Source organism: Lagopus muta, chromosome 17 (assembly GCF_023343835.1).
Source record: "Lagopus muta isolate bLagMut1 chromosome 17, bLagMut1 primary, whole genome shotgun sequence".
Classification (NCBI taxonomy): Eukaryota; Metazoa; Chordata; class Aves; order Galliformes; family Phasianidae; genus Lagopus; species Lagopus muta.
The window spans coordinates 4,810,968-4,828,729 of record NC_064449.1 but is presented as its reverse complement, the minus strand read 5'-3'; the positions used below and the strand labels follow the sequence as shown (position 1 = coordinate 4,828,729).

At 42.5% G+C, this 17,762-nt stretch overlaps 1 protein-coding gene across 1 annotated transcript in view; it reads left to right on the top strand.

Moving 5' to 3' along the window:
* DGCR2 (DiGeorge syndrome critical region gene 2) overlaps window positions 1-17,762 on the top strand; it is a 37,124-nt gene that overhangs the window by 6,743 nt on the left and 12,619 nt on the right. Inside the window, exons 2-4 of the mRNA XM_048964094.1 lie at window positions 7,261-7,383; window positions 15,026-15,151; window positions 17,256-17,466. Of these exons, the coding sequence (XP_048820051.1) occupies window positions 7,261-7,383; window positions 15,026-15,151; window positions 17,256-17,466 (460 nt within the window). The remainder of the gene's footprint in view (window positions 1-7,260; window positions 7,384-15,025; window positions 15,152-17,255; window positions 17,467-17,762) is intronic.

Sequence of the window (17,762 nt, the reverse complement as noted above, 5' to 3'; positions counted from 1 at the left end):
CTTTTAAGTGTTCTAGGTGCTTGCGCATCAAGCCCTGTGCAAGACGTGAAGAGAAATGGAGCAGGAGCCAGAGGTTTTTGTAGTCCGGGCTGCGTTTGAACAGTGCTGATGTGCATATAGAACCTCCTGTTTGCCCTTGTTGTTTGAGGCTGTAACTTTCAAGGCTCTGTGAAAGGCCTGTTCTCTCGGTTTAAAATCAAGAAATTGCTGGGGTTAGTTTTTGGAGAGCGCTGTCATTAAAAATGCCTGACTTCACATGTAGGATTTTGTTACCTTCTTGCTTGACATTAAAGGTTATTGCAGCAAGGTATCCTTAATGCATGTTTGACCTTAAATGATGTGTTTTCTTTGCATTTCATGCTGAAAGTTTGGGGATATAAATCCTGTACTTAGAGAAACAGTGACGTTAGCTTTTGTTTTGTTTTTCTACAAGGTGGGAACATGTGTTGTCCTGTTGGAAGTCGATGGAGCTGCTTCCCAATATCTTTGCAATCTGGCAGTTCCTACTTTCAGTTTAAGGGTGGTTACAAATTAGCCTTGATTGCTCTGATAGTTCTTGAATTGCTCTTATCACATTTCATCTGAATACTCTTCTTGTTGAAACTTGATCTAAAGAAAATATTAATGTTGTTCATGTAGAACACTGGATTGAAGTTTTCCTCTATGGAAAACTCTTATTTCTCTGAGTAACTGTTTTCTTTGCTGGATTTTTTTTTTTTTTTTTTTAATGCTTATAGTTTATTTTGCCCCAGGGGATACAGATTCTTTCCCTGGTGAGCCTTGTGAAGTGAAAATAAGGCTTTGCGTAAGCGCAGATATTGTACCTTAGCTCTTCCTGCAGAAAGGCTTTGTAGTTTGTGTTCTTCTCTAATCCTGAGGCTGCAGCAGGTTGGAGGAGAGGCACTAATCTGACTGCCTGCATTTCTGTGGGTAGTTCTGGTAGGCAGCTCCCAGGCAATGGCACACAGTGCTTGGGTATCCTTAGATCCTCTGCATGCCTTCTTAGGGGTATTCCAACAAACATAGGCTGGTGGAGCAGCAGGCCAGGGCCCTCTGGAAGCTACAGCTCAGAATTACCTCAGCTGGGTGGAAAATGGAGGATGTGCAGGCAGGCTCTGGTGCTGCATTGGCGTAGGTCACTTGGTGCTGCTGAACTAAACATGAAGGCCTGCTTCAGTCTTCATAGAACAGCTGAAGTCCTGAAAGAGGTTGTTAGTGTAATGGAAACGTAGGCTTTAATTCTGAGCCATATTAAAGGTTCTTGAGTCCCTGTGGTTTTGGCTTTGTAGCGAGTGATTCTTTGTGCCAGAGCTGTATCTTGCTCTTCCCTCCAGCTAATCTGCTTATTATCATAATGTAGCAGTTTCTTGAGGAAAAACAACAACAACAACAAAAACCCCTAAAAAACAAGCCTGTTGCTTAGCTGCTATCATCACTGTTAGGGAAATAAAGCAGTTTTCAGTCTCTGGTGCTGCATTGCATGATTCATAGTCTTTTAGCGAAGTTCAAGTAGCAAGCTTTGTTTTCTGTTGGGTTTTAGCAGTACTGAGGAATTGAGAATTGCATTTTCCCCTTTCTATGTCAGTATTAGGAATAAATGTCCACAGTGATAAATCACAATATCTGTATTTTCTTGGTCTAGGCAATCACAGCCAGGGTTCTCACTCAAGACGCTCCTATGTTGCGTTGGCTGAGTGCCGGGTCTCTTGCACTGCCTAAGGTTGTGTTGCTGTGTGTGCTTTTTTCTTTTAATCCTTACTGGCATTGAATCTACCCTGCAGACAAAGAGCAGACAATGAATCGGAGTGAACGACACTTGTGAGCAGGAAGAAACTGGGTCAGTTCCAAGCTCATGCGGGTGTAGGTATAACATGGATGGGTCTGGAGGGGATGAGGGGAAGCGGGCTGCTAACATTCCTGAATGCGATGTGAAATCTTCTGATGGATTTTTAGGGTCATTTAGCATAACTCAGTATGACAGAACACTGAGTAATACAGAATGCTCATTAGTTATTCATTAGAATTTACAGTTTTCAGCTGGAGCGCTGTCACAGTTTTAATTACTTTACAAAACTACATGCTGAGGTCATGCAGAGAACTGGAATGCCTGTAATGTGTATTATTTATTTATTGGAAGTTACAATTCCACTTGGCAGGAACAAGGAACTTTGGGATCTCCGATTTCGAGGTGCTGGAGCTCAGAGGTACTGGTTGTATTCAGCTCTGATGAGAGGTGCCATGAACTAATTGTGCTCATAAAGCTTAGCATGGGTCAAGATGCACAGAATCAGTCATAAGAAAAAAGCCATTTTCAATTTTAATAGATTTATTCTTAAATGTGTCAAAATACGAAATGACAGTGGAACATGTAGGTACAGATCTTATAAAATATAAGTAAGACCTGTTGGACAAGTTGAAGAAAATCTGAATGAGAAGAGCTCCTGGCCAAAGCACTTGTAGCCAGTGTTTTCCTTACTGCTTAATCAGCTTTCAATAACAGTAATTGCCTCTTCAGAATATTTTCTTGCAGGTTGATTCATCTGGTTTGATGCAACAAGCAACTCTGACATTGAGAAAGCAGGAAGCAGTTTTGTTTTCCTTCAGTCTGTAAACAAATGTGAAGATCTGCCAGGTCCAGTCTTGAGAAACCTGAGCAAAATAAGCGATGTACACAAAGTACACACAGCTTCCATTGTTCATTACAGCTTCAAGTACATGACTTTGTATGTGAGCTTGTCTTTTCAGTTATAGTAGTAGTTTATAATAGAAATAACAATAAATGCTGGCTTTGTGCATTTAATCAAATTTTAATTTCCATACAAATGAATCACAGCAGACAGGAACAATTAGCATAGGAGATGAAGAGTGGCATTTCTTTGTCTTCAGAATGAAACAGATTCAAATGCTAGGAGTGTAAACACTAAAAGCTGGCTTCCATCCGTAGTGTTGGCTGCCAAAAGAGTATCTTAATGTATCAGACTTTACTGGCTGATGAATCTCTAAATTAATGAGAAATTAAGTCATAGCAACTCAGTCCCACATCATCAGTGACTGCAGTCAGAGTTTAATCTTTGTATCAGAGCTTTCTCCTGAAATGAGTGGTATGCTTTTGGGCTTTGGTTCAGAGCAATAGCTCCCTTGCTCATTGCTTCATTCGTGTGCCCATCTCTTCAACTGGGAGCTGCCAAGGCTGTGGGTTCCTGCACCACTTGTGAATGGTGAGTTTGCATTAGGAATGCATGGCTTAAAAGTGAGGGAGTGTGTCAGTGGCACATTTCTGGCTTGGAGATTCTGCTTTCAGATATTCCTTTTCAGTAGATCCTGTAGATGGTAAACAGCAGTGTCTTAGTTGGAATTTAGATTCCGAAAGCTTCAGTGTGCTCAAATAATGCTTTGCAGGAGGTGTTTGTTACATACCTGAGGCAGGGCCTCTGGTGTAGAATTTTGCTGGGCTGAGTTTCTTATAGATCTCAGTCTTGAAGTGAGGGAATATAGATGCCCCTGTAAGATGGTAGCAAAGCATTCATAGTCGCCTACTGCCTTGTATTCTCAGAAGGTTGTTGGTGGCTCTGTAGTGCTTGTAGCCAGAAAAGTGCCTGTTTGGGCCCATGTGTAATTGGCTTCTGTTTCTTCGTTGAAAATTTTTAGAGCTTGATGGTTTTTGCCCTTTCCAAAGAATTATTTCCACCTCTGCCACTTCTCCCACCCTGTGGTGCTGTGTCCTGGGCCATCATGCAGGCTGCCCTCATGGCAGCTGGGTTGAGGTCCTCACGCCACACTCAGGGCTGGCAGGGGTGGCAGAGGAAAAGCTATAGCTGACATGGCTTGAAATGAATGTGGACAGATGCTATCAGATTTGATCTGAAGCTTGCTGGTTCAAAGCGACCTCATCAAATTCATTCAGAAAAGTGAACTAGCAAGGTGAACTTGTATTGAATCAGCACTTTGTTTCTTGTGGCTCTTACGGTCTTTATTTGATATTGGGAGCTCTCAATGAGATTTACTATGTTGCGGGTTCTGAATTTAGATGCTCTCAGCCTTACTTTCAGTTATAACACTTTTATTGAGGGACTAGTTGTCCCTGTGCTTTCTGCATAGAAAAGGGGAGAGATGAATAAGAAATTAGTTCTATTTAAAATGAAAGTAGGAGGTCTGCTTGTCCAAATGCACTGCTGCAAGACTTGAAGCAGAAAACACAGGCCACAGTTAGCATTGGTCCCAGGCAGCACAGTGCTGGAGCCATGCACCAGGACTTGCCTGTGCTCAGGCCCCAGAAGGAAAACATTCTCAATTATTCAGATTAAATGAGATAATTGGACCTGGAAGGACTTCGTGCATCGTTTTATAATGGAGAAAAGGTGCTCACTGCATGAAACCTGTGCAGCTGTGCCGGAATTCAGGACGGAATTGAGAACATCTTTGCAGGAAAAAAAAGTTTTCTGTAGAGGTATAAACAGCTGCCTTGAAAATTGCTTCCCATAGGAAACTAGGATTTTTGTATTATTAAAAGTCCTGATGATTTTGTTGCTTGCTAACTTAGAGAAAATATTTGGCGGCTGAAGGAGTTGACGACTCCTAACTTACTGCCTCGCTTGTGGTGTTCAATGAATTAAGTTTCCAGCAGTCTTGTGAGTTTTCAGGTCCACAGCTAGCTTTGGCTTGACTTATCTTGTGTGAGTGACTCCAGTGGGTGCACTGGGATATCTGATGATTCGCCCCCAAAAATTGGTATTGGCATTTGAGGTCTTTGCTCAACAGGAACATGACACTGTGCTGTATGTTAAGTTTGTAGAGCTGATACAAAACCTGTCAGTTTATGCTGTGTGTAGTAGAGAACTACGAGTGATGCTGTTTCCATTGTGTACTTGCTTCCCTTCTTCCCAACAAATGCCAAATAAACTGAGTTGAGAAAGCTGGAGGGTTGCACTGTGCTGTGTTTTTGTTTGCTGGTGCTAATGTGTGTCCTGAACAGAGCTGGGCAGGGGACGTTGCAGGATGCAGCATGCTGCTGTGCTGCTGCTGTGCCTCTGGTACTCCAACAGCAGCAAGGGCTTGGCTGGAGAGAACCAGCCTTTGGAATTGATGGCCAAGGAGGTGCTAGGTAAGTCCAGCTGGGGAATGAGCCCATTTGGTAAGGCAGTTGGATTTCCTCAATGATTGCATCTTGTTTGTGGTGAATCACAGCAGGCAACAAATAGAAGCAAAACGATTTAGAGGAAACTCTTCCAGAGACCTCACAGTGAATTGGGTGCTTGAATAATGCAGGGAGAGGTGGGCTCAGGGTGAAGAGCACAGGAGTTGATATTGACAATGTTTTCAGAACACAGAGCTTTTCATTTTGCACTGGACCCTGCCTTCGTAAACATGTTTGTACACCCCATGTACACACATTGTTCATAGAGGAGTGTCTGTAACGCAGGAAGCAACAACATTATGGCATGTAGGTGGCTTATTTTAATGCCTGTGATTTCAGGGCAGTGTCATTATTTACCTGGCCCAGCTGTGTGTAATTGTACTTACCACACTAGTGGCATGTGTGGATCTGTGCAGAGACCACATGCAGTGTAATGGAGACCTGCAGCTGGGCAGAAAGCAGTCTTGTATGGGAAAGCATCTACCAGAGGCTCATTGCTTGGAATGGCCATAAATTAAGAAATGTGGTGTTCCGTGCTGATGCTGCACGAATGTGGGAAAACAAGTTGCCATTGTAGTGAGAGTATAAAGGGGAAGAATTTTAAACTGAAAGAGTAGAGATTTAGATTAGATGTTAGGGGAAGTTTTTCACTTAGGGAGATGAGGCCTGCCTGAGAGGCTGGGGATGCCCCATCCCTGGAGGTGCCTGAGGCCATGGATGGGACCTGGGCAGCCTGAGCTGGGGAGGCAACTAGTCCATGGCAGGGTTAGGACTGGGTGGGCTTTATGTTCCCTTCCAGCTTAAGCCACTCTATGATTCTGTGACTGAGCTGTGCTGCCAGGAGCAGGCTGGGAGTCTGTTACAGCCATTTTGTGGTCTGACTGTGATCCAAGTGGGTGAGGTGTGAAGAGGATTTGCCCTAGGAGAGCACATTGTCACTATCCTGTAGCAGTGCAGAAGGATGCGCTGTGATGGAGCAGTGAAGGTGAGATATTCCTGAAAGATACTGAGGGACACACATTTAAGCTGAATTACTCAGTTCTGGCATTTGATAGATGGAATTGGAGTATATACATAAAAAGCTTTGAAAAATCATACTTTTTATAATGCTAATTAGGACTGACAGAATAATGATGGCAAGTAGGCAGTGCTGTTGTAGCAGCAGGCATTGCATGTTTGCAGATATTGGCAGTTTCTTTTGAAGGATGTGCTGATAGGTGTGAATTCTACAACAGAGCTTAAGCTAGAAGGTGAAAACAGGTTCAGCAGTATGGAAATTGTTTTACAAATACCTTTGTGATGTGGCTCGAAATTGCATTGGACTGTAGTTCATGTCTGAGTGGGTCCTGGTGTATGTAGTGACTGTAATGGGAATTGTGTTGTAAGTTTGTTGTGTAATGGCAGCACTTAAAAGCTGCTGTAGTGTGTTTTTACACCTCAGTTCTGAGAAGTGAGCAAGCTACCTTAGTGCCCTGTAGGATGCAAGTGGGGAACGCTGCTCTTGGCTGCTTCTGGGTCCCACAGCTCTCATCTCAGTCTGGAGCTGGGCTTGGGAAGGCTTTGCAAATGTGTATTTGCCTTCCTTCTGTTGTGTTAGAGACACCAGCTCATCTGCAGGTACGTGAAAGGAGCAGAAGTGAGACACACTATAGTGCAATTGTCTTGAAAATCCATTTTAGAAACTAAAGAGAATATGTTGTTCTAACATGATCAACTTGTATTCTTGCTAGTATTTCGTAAGTGGAAAGCTCACCTCTCAGTGATACCCGTATTCTTTTTGGGTGAGGCTAATACAGCAGTAGCAACTGGTAGATCAGAGCACTGCATTTCATAGAGGGAGCTGAATTGAAATGTCTGTGACTGCACAAACCAGAAATCTGCCAGTTAGATCTAATGTGTAGTTTTAATTAGGAAGTTTTTACTATGGCTCTGTGCTAGAATTCTTTCTCAAACCCTAGAAGCAGGCCCTCCTGTCTGTTAGAGCTGCGAACATCCAGTTGGAAGTATGGAAGTGATCTGAAGCTAAGCAGCATTTAGCAGGCATTACACAGTGACCAATTTATGTATATTTAGACTTAGAAGAACATATTACATTTGAGACAAAGCACAACTTTCTTCTTTTGCAGAGCTCCGCTGCACCCCGGGGCAGTTTGCGTGTCGGAGTGGAACCATCCAGTGCATCCCTTCCAACTGGCAGTGCGATGGATGGCCCACCTGCGAGGACGAGAGCGATGAAGTTGACTGTCCAGGTAAGGCTGCTCAACCCAACACCACCTTACCTTTTTGTGTGGCTTACTCTACAAACATTTTTTCAGTTGACTGCATCATACTTTGCTGCTGACAGTCTGGAGATGTGCTGGCAGCGAGGAAGGCTTGGAGTTTGAAAAAGAGACTTTCTTTGCAGGGAAAAAATCATGTTGCAATTAAACTGAGATGACACATAAGCCTGAGGTTAAGTTCTGAATTACAGTTTGGGTTGCGTGAGTGCATCACTCAGACTGTACATTGCTGGACTAGGTAAAGAGCTTCTTTTATTGCTACCTGTTCCGATTACACTTCATGTGCTTAAGTGGAGAACTTTGATCTGCCAAACAAACTGTTGTATTTACTCTTTATGAGCTCATGTATGTTCTCGGGGGCCTACTGCCAGCAACAGTTCTCTGCTGAAGCTTCCAGATACTGAGTTACCTTTAGTTTTATTATTAAAATGAAAAAAAAAAAGTAAGTGAGCATAGAATCACAAATAGGAGCATTCTCATTGGTGGTTTTTTTGTTTTTTATGCACTGGCCAACGTAATTCTTTTTCTATGTATCTTAAAGGTGAAAGAGCCTATTTATTTTCTGACAGCAGTGAAGCAGAAATCTGAAATCATAGCTTAGAATTTAACTGTGGCACAATTCAAGGCTCTTACATCTACAGCATGGCTAAGCTGTGTTCAAAAACTGTTTTACGAAGCTCTTTGCCTTTGAGGTACTTAATTTGCTTGTAGAGAATCGCATTCATATCACAGCATTCGGTCTGTCTGTCGTCATTCTAAGTTTTAAGCTATTTTAGTGGCAGAGGTGATACCAAATAGTAACATTGGTATTTTGCAGGAACAAGCTGTTCTAAATAGTTGTGGGTTTTTTTTTTTAAGTGGAAATAGTAAAGTAAATGTAACACTCGATGTTTGAAGCTGCACACTCATTAGCCTTCTCCCCACTGTGTGCTGTGCACAGATAATGGAAAGGATGTGCTCAGTGCCTTTTTTAAAATGACTTTTTAGAAGGCTTTTGGCTGGTTTCTGTGAGTGGGTATGTTTGCAGGGAGTGGGGAGAGGAACTTCCTAGGTTCTGCAAATTAAGCCATGCCATTAATGCAGCTTCTGTTTGAGGTTGTTATTCAGGATGTGGATGTCCTTAAAGACACATGCTTTTATAGTTGTGCTGTTATTCTTCCTCCTTCTTAGCTATTTTTGACCAAATATGAAGAGCTAGGGATCTACAAGTTCTGGAGGTCAATGAAAGTCAATAGCTGGGTAAAAAGTCACATTAACGTTTGGATTTACTCAAAAAGCACTGATACTGAAATATCCCATTAGTCCAAAATGATGGTTTGCCTGCTGTAGCAGTCAGCAATCTTAAGCTGTTGCACGATGTTTGCAATGGAGGATGAGGACTCATTGGTGGATCTTTGAAGAGCGTTTTGGTGTAAGGCTAGGGTGAGGATTTGATAGAAGTGCAGTTTGTCAGAGGATGGACTCAGCCTTTGGTTTGGGTTAGGTCTCATTGAACTGTCTGGCCTGACGTGGTGGGAAGACCTTCAAGGAGTGTCAGTGTCAGAGTGTGGGAGACTGGATTCATCTCCATATCCGTATGCAGGAAGAGGAGAGTAACTGACATAGAGTGTATTAGGGGGGAAAATGATGAAAAGCATAGAGAAGGAAAGTGCTCCACTTGATGAAAAAGTTAATTGGATAAGTAATTGGTGGAAAAGGCTGTAAGTTAAAGGAGCCAGCAAGCTGGGTGTGGCAAGAGCTGAGATATTTGCACAGTAAGGCAAGGAGGCAGCCAGCAAACCAGAGGAACAGGAACTACTGGTGTAGGTCATAAAACTCTATTATACCTGTGACAGAACTTCAGTGGGGCAGCATTGTGAGCTGAAATGGGCGTTGAAGGGCACATGCTGTGTGAACTGCCAAGAGCAGGGACCAGTGCGTGTGCTGCTGTGCATGTGAATGGTGTGTTGGAGTATGAAGAAGGACAGAATTATCCAAGTAATGCTGCTGAGGCCAAGTTAAGCTTGGAAGAGCATGTATTTCTCAAGCTGGGGAAACTAAGCAGTCACGGGACAGACCGACTGCTGAGACATTGATTGGGAAACTAAAGCAACTAATAATAGCAGCACAAAGTCATGCTCAGGAGTGATAACTTTCTTCTTTGGCCACTGAATTAACAAGAGATGATGCAGCTTTAAATTTAGAAAATACCTTTAGATTCAAATGAGTAATTGTGAGATGATTCAGCTAAATTTAAATCCTTAGTAATTAAGGTTCTTAATTTCAATAAAGGCAGACCAAACACTAAGAGAACAAGTCAGTGAAGCCACTCGGGCTTGTGAAACTTGGAGAATTAAAACGTCTTCAAATTAAAAGGGATGAAATCTCTCTGAAGCATTAAGAGAAAGCTTGCAAGGAAGGACTCTGAGTCTGATTGCAGAGCTTTTCACTTTTCAGCCTTTGAGCTGCTAATGGCACCCTTCAACATGAGCAGCTCGGAAGCATCAGTGGTGGTGAGTTAGGTTTGTGCGGTTCAGATGAGGGTGTGTTCCAGTGACTGCTTTGTCATTTTGCTATTTGCAGTGATTTAATGTAAGGCCATTGAAAGTTATTTGGCACCATTCACATTTTTTCAGCCTGATTTCTTTCACGTTAGTAATGAATCTCCTACTGAGTTAAGAGAATGATCCAGTAATAGAATTGTTTGGTGATTGTGTGTTGTCTTAAGTACAGGGAACATCCCAAACCCTAATACTTCTTTGTTAGGATCATTTCTTTTAACATCTCCAGAACATGAGGAGGTAAGGTGTTCATTCAGAGACAGTCTAAATAAGTATATTTAATGGCTTTTTTTGTCAGACCACATGTATACAAAATACACAGCCAAAAGTTTTAGGTGAAGGAAGGTGTTTCCAGCTGAGGCTGTTCATACAGTGTATTCTTCCATGAATTATCACCTGACTTTCAGTTTGCCTCATGGCCAGGAAGCTTCAACACTCCTTCCAAAAGTGTTCCAACCCTGTGCTTCTTTGCTTAATGATATATTGGGAAAAGCATTTCCGTTGCTTAGTCTTTCATTTCCATCCTTAATTGGAGTGCTTGTTCACATATGATGAACTACTGCATACTGAGATCTTCAAACTGTTGGCATTTATGTACTTCTTAGTACATCTCCTTTCCCCCCCTACCTTTTTAAAAAGCTAAATAATGACAAATAGCCCCTGATCAATTGCACACCTTCTCTGAAGCCATGCTGATCTCCTACAGGATGCTTCATTTTTCCTTTCCCTTGTGGTGTTTGAGCTCCTTACTGTCAGGGCACTCCATGGGTTCGACTGATGCACAGTACAGCAGGATGCTGGGTTGTTTCATCTGTTTCCCAGCCTGGCACAAGTGATAAAGCAAAGAGTGGAGCTGCCAGACCTGAGAGGAATCACCCCTCTCTGTGGACATTTGAAGTACATTTCCAAATCATTAGGTGTGAAATTGGATTTAATCCTGAGTCTCTCTCACCTCTTGAATTACCAGATTGAATTGAAAGCTTTCTAAAGGTTCAGTAGGTAATACTGGAGAGAAAGTTTGAGGTCTAGGGAACAAGCTTTTGTATTTCATTTTGACATACAGTGAATGGAGAGGTGTCCTGGAATTCCCTGTTTGTGATGGAAATGCAAAGATTCCAGGTGTAGTGTTTTGAGTGTCCAAAAGGAAATGTCAGAGGCTTGTCTTCCCAAGTGCTCAGTGCTAGGCAGCATGCCCTTTGCTTCAAGTGTAGTTGCTGTTGCATTTAATTGCAGCTGCAGAACAGACCCGTCTTAATGGTACATCCATCCTCATGAAGTGCTTGGCTGGAGTGACTGTTTGCTGTGGCACAGGAACTCTGGGAAACAGTGCAGCTTCCCAGATCCCAGGGTTCGCCCCTGCATGAGTCCTGACCCTACACATACTTCTTGTAATACTTCAGGCTCCTGACAGTCAGTCTCTTGTCTGCCCTTTTTTCCGTACAAAGCAGACTTGGGTCTGTATGATAGCTTGCAGCTTCCAGCTCCCCTGAGCGATGTTTGCCATTGAGCACTGTGTTTGCTCCCCCCTGCAGTGCTGCCTGGCATGCCTCTGTTCCAGCTTGCTCCTGGCTCAGCTCCTGCCAGCTCACTTTTGTGTGTTCTCAGCACACGTTCCTTCTGCTCTGCTTGGCTGTTTGCATCCTTTCACATGGTCTGAAGGATAGAGATGCTGAGAGGTGCAGAAGAGGCTGCTGGAGGGCATGTTCATCCCTCACTGCGCCCGAGGAAGCTCTTGTGGGTAAATGCTGTGGATGTATGTGGAAAACTGGACAACTTAACTCAGAATAATGGATAAGCCCCTGTTTGTTTCTGACTTAACCTCATGGCATTTGTCCCCTCTGTGTTCCTTGTTCCCAACAGGAATAGCAAAACTTGTGTACGTGAGGTAGAGCTTTCTCTGAGTGTTTTCAGCAAGTTTTGCAGTCAGAAATGCCAAGTCATGTTCAGCTAAAAGGTAGAGCAGAAGCAAAATACTTCCCTCTTCTAAATTCTTCACTTTTGTTCTGCAAAACTGTGAGTGGTACTGATTCAGATCTGAAACAGTTTACTGCCCTAAAATGTGGTAGGAGCCATCCGGCATGGCAAGCTTTCCTTCTACATGGGTAGCTTCAAGTTTGGAACAGCTGAAAACAGTCATGTAATCAGACATGTTGGGCAACTTTCCTGATGGTATATTACTCAGCCAGTAAACATGCTAGAGTGAATTAGCGACTGTTTGTAAATTGGAAGGAGTTGCATGAATGCTAATCATGGCCTGATCCAATTAGAAGCACTCTGGAGGATGTTCCTGTCCTGCATGCAGTGCTTTGCAAAGGGAAAAGAGAAACTGTGTCTCATGAGTCTTCCCTTGAACCCATTTTTGCCCTTCCCCACTAACTACCATGCAAATCCCTTTTCTTGAATAGTCAAAATATAAAGCTATTGTTTTGGCTAGGGAAAATACTGCCATTGCTGCTATCTCTTGTGTGTTTCTTTAGTATCTAGAAAAGGAAGGATTTGGAAAGTAGCTCATCTTCCCTGAATTAATAGCTTTCAGAATATTAACTGTGCACATAAGCACTAAAAATGCGTGTTTTCCTTTTTCAAACACTGGTGAAACATAGGCTGTGGTATTCTGCCTTAGGCTGTTATCTGAAAGCTCAGCTCGTGGCACTATTCCTTCTAAAGATATAAATATTTTTAATAAAGGAAACAGGAACAGCAAAGCACACAGAAAATGATTCTGTTGCGTATTGCCACAGCACAATAGCAAACCAGCCCAATTACACCTTTGCCATCTGAATCTGCAACTGCTTTTCAAGACAGCTGAGTAATTTGCGTGCTTGTTAGCGTGGTCTTTATTGCCCTGGAAAAAATTGTCATCTTGCTTTTCTCAGAGACAGGAAATTCAGGTCAAATCTGAGCAATTTCGTATTTGAAGAGCTCCAAATTATTAAGCAGCTGACAGCTCTGGGCATGAAGGAGAACTTGTGGTGCTGCGTGCCTCCAGAGCTCTGCCTTATTTCAGTAGCAGGGCTGCCAGCATGGGCACTGGGGAAGGAGCCATGGTCTCCTTGGCTTATGTTTGACTGAGCTCACTTGGTGTGAGCTGTGGATTTTTCACGGCATCTGCCATAAATTGTGTCAGTTTAAGATGCTAACCCAAGTAGCCCTTTCTTAATCTTGCATATTAAAATCTACGAACTCCTCTTTTATTCCTGGCAGAGTTAAATTGTTAAGTACTTGTGGGCGTTCTGTTTAGCTGTGAAGGGTCAGCCATATGGTGTTGCATCTGCTTGCACTTCAGAAAGGGGACTAATGCTTCTTGTGTTTGGTTCTTTTGCTTTACATGTTACCATTTGATGCCATGGGGAAAATAGGGCTTCCCATGCTGAGCTTGGTTCATCTTCGATACAGCAAACTACGTTAATTATATTAGACTTTAAAAATAATGTTAATTAAAGATTTGCTTTTTTAATGTCTGGGTATCATTTTGAAGATCATAATGTTTCAGCAGCAGTATTTACACTGGGATTAACAGGAGTCCAATCCTAAAACTAAAAATAGATTGGCCTTCAATAAAAATAATCAGCAGTGCACACTGTTGAATTACTTTACCATTTTGTGCCCTTTGAAGTGTACTGAATTTCTTGGCACTAACTCCTTTCCTGTGATAAATAGTGTGTTCTAATATTGAATATTGGGGTTACAACTTTATTCCTGTAAGGCCATGTGAGTTCATTACACACAGCCATTTCTTAACGGGTGATCTCCATGGACATGTAATTCCTTGGGTAACGTGATAACCAAATATCCCTTGCTTATCCCATTAACGTGGGGAAAACTCAGTGTGCTGGTGCCAGATGATTGCAAAGCTACTCTGCCTGAGGCTCTCATCAGCAGTTTGTCCCAAGGAGTACATTGTCTGATGGTTGATCTTCTCGAGGTCTGTCCCCTGGGTGACACAACAGGCAGCCTCCAACTGTGTTTACAAATTGCCGTGGATCTCTTGCTATCTGGAGTTTGAAAGGAGGAAGTTTAATTCGTGTAGTTTTTAATATATTTCAAACAGATAAGCCTGTTAAAGAAGTCTGTGTTGCTGCTTTTTATTTGGGACCATAGCTGGGTACATAGAGCTAATCAGCTTTAAAAGGAAGTAAGCTGATTCTTTTTATAAGAAATTTGTCTGCACGGCTCTTTGTGCTGTTCTGTTAGCTACTAGTATGAGGTGACATACAAGTAACTATTTCAATGCCTACATTCTCAGATTCTTCATTTTTCTGCTTTATGTTAATTTCTTATTTCCACATTAAACTCAGTGTTCGTCTCAGCCTTTCTCAAAGGCTTCTCCCCCACCCTTCCAGCTGTACTACCTATGGACTTGCTAGTTTTGCTGGCTGAGGCAGTGGCAGCACCTGACCCACGTGCTTCATTTGCTCCTGGAATGCCCTGGTCCCCTTTGTGGAACTACAGCTTGCATTGTGTTTTGCTCAGCTCCTGAGTCCACTTGTCTCATGCACCCATTCACAAGCCCTGACAGCCAGGTTAGGGCCTGTGCACTTTTTGTTTCAGAAATAATGAGCAAACATTTGTTTTAGAAGCTTGAGAAGGAATAAAACACCTTGTTCTTCTGGCTGAGGAGAGTCCTTTCCTGATTTTAGTTTTGTCTTAGATCTCAGAGAGTATGTTGGAAAATACATTGAGAAAGCTGTCCGTGCCTCTGAGTGCACAGCTGGAGAGAGGGGAGCTCTGCAAACGAGATCAGACAAAGTGCACTGGGGATGGTGCATTCGCTGCAGCGACCAAAAGGACAGGTGTGGAGATCTGTGCAAAACTGCAGTTGTTGAAAATCTGCCCAAATATTTATCTGTGCAGGACTCGTGTAATGTGCTAATGGTTCTTCTCAACTGTAAGTATTTCAGTTATGTCCCTTGTGAAATGGCCAGGCTGGTACTACAGAGATCTGTCATCTTTGCTTGCCTACCTATTATTTATCATGTTTGTCTTGAATTAAAACCCACAGAAAGCTTAGCAAAACCAGCTCTGCTTTGTTCCATCTTTCCCTGGTACTGACTGTTCCTTCTTGTCCTTAGGATTGACAGGGGACCAGCGCACTTACCATGGGAAGGAGAATGTGGACTCCAGGCACAACCGAGGGAGAGGAGGAGAGACGACCCGCTTTCACACCGTCAATGTGGCACAGCCTGTCCGATTTAGCAGTAAGTTGCAGCCTGGGAAATCTGGCCCATCTTTCTGCTAATTAGTTTAACAACTCAGACTAATTTGTCTTAAAAGCAAATTAATGGGTTTTCTCTTGCATAGATTTTTGACTAATTTTAGTTCACGTTCCGTACTCTTGAAGGGTTTTGTACGTTTCGTTTATATGTGTGCTGTTATAATGCATGGTTTATATAGCAGACTGGTAGATGCAGAGTACTCAGCTTCCTCTGCAGTCTTGTTTTTGTGCAACAATCAATTACTTTTGATTGAAGTCATTTTGACAGTACTTTTAAATAAACTAAGTGCATCTCAGATGTGAGTTTCATAGCCTTTTTAAGAGGAATGTATTCTTGAAGAAGAGAGGAACTTGAGGAAATTCTTCACTTGCATCCTATTCTTGAAGAAGAGAGGAACTTGAGGAAATTCTTCACTTGCATCTCTAAAGAGAAGGTCTGTCGAGGAAGAGTGTGGTGTCTGAGTAGGTTTTTCCATCTAACTTCCATACATCAGTTGGGAATCTTCCAAAATACCACTCCAATAACATCCTGCCCTCTTTCCTGCATCACTGCTAGTGCTGCTGTCTGCATCTTGCTACCAGCCTTATCTAAATACTTAGAAATATTCTGCAACTGTCCTCCTCACAAATGATAGCTCAGAGTAACTGATGTCTCTGAATCTCTTCAGGCTCCAAACATGTTAAGCCTCTCTTGCTTCTATCTCCTTGTGCTCCATGGATCATGCAGTGATTTGGGAGTGAGATAGCATTGATTAGCTTTGGAGGAATGGATGGGGCAGGCTAGGAATGGAACACGCAGAGAAGAAGGCATGGTGGGATTCTGGAGAAGTCAAGTGATTAACAAAAGTCAAAACTCATCTCTTTGTTGAGTTTTACTTTTATTTTTTTAGAAAGGGGGAAGAAGAGGAGCAGCTTATTAAAATAGGTCTTTTGACCTGTTGTGGATTCCAATACTAACTTGTTAGCCACATTTGTGGAGAACAGTAAAACAGTTTAGAAACCTATACAGCAAAATCCGTAATGTTCTGCAGTTTGGTTAATATTGCATTCAGTTCCATCCTAATGGCGTGACCAGCAGGTCTTAAACAATCCCATTGCTTCTTAAATAGAAATGGTGACTGAGGAAGGGCACTTAAAGGGAATTCAGATCTAAATGTGTGTCATTATTTGATGGTAAAGATCACTGTTTCTGAAGGGAGTCCTGAAGCTTGCAATAAACGTGAAGCAGTTTGTGAATTTAAAGTACCTTAATTAGGTGTCATGCAATATTAATACTGCAAATGCAAGTGCTAATATCGTATTTCATGTCTGTTGTAAATTTCATCAGCTTGCCTCTGAGATTTTATTAGTTAACCATCACCTCCAAGAATGCCAGCCATCAACAGCCCATGGGTCTGTCTCATCCACAAATGCCTTAAGGCTTTTGTTGCATATTCCCTTCTGAGAGAATTGAGAGAAAGCAGAGACAACAGTTCATACCTTCACCTTCTTGATCCTTAAAGATGCACGTTGCAATGATAGTTTTCCAAGGCAAACAATCATTGCTCCAGAATCCCCATCATCATCAGTGGTAGACTGAGCTGCAGTAGGTGAATTCTACTGAGGCTGTTCCTTAAAAGAAGGCTGAAAACGTCAAAGCAAGCTGGGCTTGTTTTTAAACCACCTAATAGAAAGATGCAGTCATTAAGTTAGCTACCTCTGGTTTATGCTTCCTGCTTCTTGCTGCTTGTTTTGTTTTGGATTGATCAGACTGATTGGATTTTTAAAGCTGTTCAGGGAAAAGCTTCCTTAGTAGATTATCAGTCTTAATTGAAGAATTTAAAGGCTGTGGCAGTGCAGTGAAACATCACTAGGAGTTTTTTAGTCCATTTAAGAGAAATCCTTATGTGAAGAATATTAGTTATGGAAGTCCCCATGATTTATAGTGCTTGCATCTCCTACTGGTGAGGTGAAGTATGGACGCAGTATGTTGGGTGTACAAATGCAAGTGATTACACGTTGTATTGTCATAAACGGATGAGGATATATTACCTTGAAGATCCTAATTTGGGGGGAATGCTTTCCCTTCTATTCTTCATGTTTCCTAGGAAAGTGCCCAACAGGGTGGCATCACTACGAGGGCACAGCCAGCTGTTACAGAGTCTATTTAAATGGGGAGAACTACTGGGACGCCGTGCAGACATGTCAGCGGGTGAACGGATCCCTCGCCACCTTCACTGCAGACCAGGAGCTGAGGTTTATCCTGGCACAGGAGTGGGACTTGGAAGAGAAGACATTTGTCAGGAAGGACCAACGTAGGTGAGTGTGAAGGGAGGAGCAGAGATCTCACACGAGAACAGTTTCTGTGGGGTTTAATTGCTGGTAGTTAGGTTTGTCTAGCAAATCTAATGGTAGCATTGATTTCAGGTGAACAACCCTGCAAGAGCATGCTGAGAGATGGCAGTGGCCATCTCTGGGTTTTGTGTTTTAAATAATATTAGTAGATTAATAGGCTACAACCCACTGTAGTCTTTCTTTTTTCGGGCTGTGTCAGCACCATATTAGTGATCTTGAAGTACCACAGGGGAGATGAATTTTACAGTGATTTATTGCTG